General features: G+C 45.2%; 2 protein-coding genes across 6 annotated transcripts in view; one reads left to right on the forward strand and one right to left on the reverse strand.

The window, feature by feature from the left end:
* LOC109540159 overlaps window positions 1-2,363 on the forward strand; it is a 32,238-nt gene that overhangs the window by 16,836 nt on the left and 13,039 nt on the right. The window lies entirely within an intron of this gene.
* LOC109540165 (galactoside alpha-(1,2)-fucosyltransferase 2) lies at window positions 88-1,705 on the reverse strand. 3 transcript variants are annotated; one of them, XM_019908395.2, is made up of 5 exons: window positions 1,447-1,703; window positions 1,094-1,393; window positions 824-1,026; window positions 566-774; window positions 88-511 (listed from the first exon to the last, which is right to left on the reverse strand). In XM_019908395.2, the coding sequence occupies exons 2-5, from the start codon at window positions 1,365-1,367 to the stop codon at window positions 175-177; spliced, it is 1,023 nt and encodes a 340-aa protein (XP_019763954.2). In that variant the 5' UTR covers window positions 1,368-1,393; window positions 1,447-1,703; the 3' UTR covers window positions 88-174. The 3 variants fall into 3 exon arrangements, with proteins under 3 accessions (XP_019763954.2, XP_019763956.2, XP_019763953.2); XM_019908397.2 differs by having other exon boundaries at window positions 824-1,042; window positions 1,094-1,705; XM_019908394.2 differs by having other exon boundaries at window positions 1,094-1,704.

The following is a 2,363-nucleotide window of genomic DNA, read 5'->3' on the forward strand; positions in this document are numbered from 1 at the left end:
ACTATGCTCTTTTCCTGGAAAGATCAGTTTTCCATTGATCCTTTATTATCATACAGCAACGTACCGGCGATTGAAGGGAAAATACTGTTAGGGTTGAAAAATGGGGTTGTTTAATAAATACATATAAATAATTCAATTGGTCCCCTCAGCGTTGAGATGTGCCGTGTTTTGGCCTCACTCCATAATAATCCAGTTGGGCAAATGGGGATTGATATTCTGATCCCTGTTGTTGAAAATTGCCAGGCCTCCAGCTAGAATGGAGCCCCATTCCCCAAAGGTGCCATAATCGAAAATGGTGTGATTACAGGCGGCCATCAGGGCCAAGTCTTCTGCTGGAGTGCGGCGGCTGTTGAGCGACGTGACGAAGACATCGCTGAGATTTCCAAAGTGTTGGAAGCACCAAAGCGGGTCGTCACTGATGTAGATGAACAGGCAGTTGGAGAATTTGGCTCTGTAGTAGTTCATTGATTTGCGGAAGAAGGTTGCTGTTACCATCGTGGCGTTCCATTTCCTGGTGAGAAGGAGACGTGCTGGTCTCAAAGCGGTGTTCTTCTGGGTTGCTTACCTTTTTAGAAAGGCGCCGTAGTCGCCTCGGCGCACGTGGACGCCGATGAACGTCGGGGTTGCCGAAGGCAATAAGTCGGCCGCAATTTCACGCAGATCCTCTTGCGCTTTGTCCCGTAGGGGCTTTTTGAACTGGAATTCCCTAACCACTTCGCCCAGATGGGGAATGGCTAGTCTTCGCTCAAAAGAAAACGCTGGCACTATTATGCTCTGAAATACCTTCAAGTTAGCTTTAGAGGGTGCTTTTCACTCTACCTACTTGGTGAGGGAGCACCAATTGTTCCATTGAGTCCACCGAGGAGCTTTGGTCGAACGGGCAGTGGCCGATGGCCTGCAGAGATGGAAGGGACATGCCCTCGAATATGCCCTCAAGGGCAAGTTTTACGCAAGTTGGAATGTAGGGCTGGCGACCAGTTTCTTTGGCGACAAACCATATGGCTGAGTATTCCCACATCTGGTTCCCTACAATGGCTCATTTCTATTTATTAGAGGATAGGTGTGATTGGCTAGTGCAAGTGCGACTGCTCACCAGTTCTTCCCCCGGGAATCATCGTTGCGATGCCATGCTTCGGACAAGGTCGCAACGTTTCATTAGAAGGTTCAACTTCTCTGGAGCACAACAGTTTGTCTAAGTCTTTAAACGTGTACTGGTTGGGTTCTACGGCATTTGAAGGGATCGGGCTCGCCGTTTCAGTTCCACAGTCCTCACATTGTCTTTGCAGGTTGGGCGGAAAATTAACGTACCAAATCGTCAGCATTAAACTTCCAAAAGTGATGATTATTGCCGGTCGTCTGGCATTCATTCTTTATCATTTAGCCAACGTTGCAGCTGTAGAACAGGCGGATATTAGTGGAACTTTCATATTTGAATCTACCTGTTACTGCTACAAGTCCATGGCGGCGATGAGGCGAGAAAGTTTCGCATGAAAACTCAACGCAACTAATCTACAAACGTCGGCAATAGTGGACTTGACCGCGGTTACCAGTTGCTCACTCACACTGAACGCGATAAGTTCACAAACAGTCGGTAATTTGGCCATAAAACATGTGTGAACTATCGGCGATAATCAGGTACAACCTGATCTAATCGTACAACTATCTAGTTTTATCATTGAGCTTTTCACTCGAACGCGTCAAGCAATGCTGGAGTCTGATTATTGCGTGTAGTGGCATTGAAATTGTTTGAGAGCGGCATATTTAGCAATCGGCTTAGAACAGACGACTATATTTATTGTAGATTTAACAGAAAGTCTTTGGATACTGCATCGTAGACAATGGTGTGGTGTGTACACACTGGGTAAAATGAATGAACAAATTGCGTGCTGATGCGAAATTACCCGCTCTAATGCACAATTTGCTACTGCTGTTATCGTGGCAATGTTTCCTTTCTATTCAATAAAAATCCAGCCGTTTACATACTGGAAATTCTCCGACGTGTTGTAGCAAATGGTGTGGCCTTTAGCCAACAGCGAGCCCCATTCCCCAAAGGTGCCATAATCGAAAATGGAATGGTTGCAAGCCCATCAGAGCTAAATCTTCGTCTACAGTAAATTTTTTCGCATGCCCAGGCAAATTCTAAAACTTCTTGAATTCAAGAATTTTTTGAGAAAACTGCGAACATTTTCTTATCCATGGTTCACTTTCTAAAAAGGCCATTTATTTCTCTCTAGAATGATGTACAGATGAGCGTTCTTGCTCATTTTGCCTCCAAGATATGAGCAAAAACGGGCCGGAAAACATGAAATTTTGGCATAATCTTGAACCTAAGTGTTTGATATTCAAATTTCGCTTTCTGGGCC

Source organism: Dendroctonus ponderosae, unplaced genomic scaffold (assembly GCF_020466585.1).
Source record: "Dendroctonus ponderosae isolate FM_Combo_2020 unplaced genomic scaffold, Dpon_F_20191213v2 Dpon_F_20191213_7, whole genome shotgun sequence".
NCBI classification, from domain to species: Eukaryota; Metazoa; Arthropoda; class Insecta; order Coleoptera; family Curculionidae; genus Dendroctonus; species Dendroctonus ponderosae.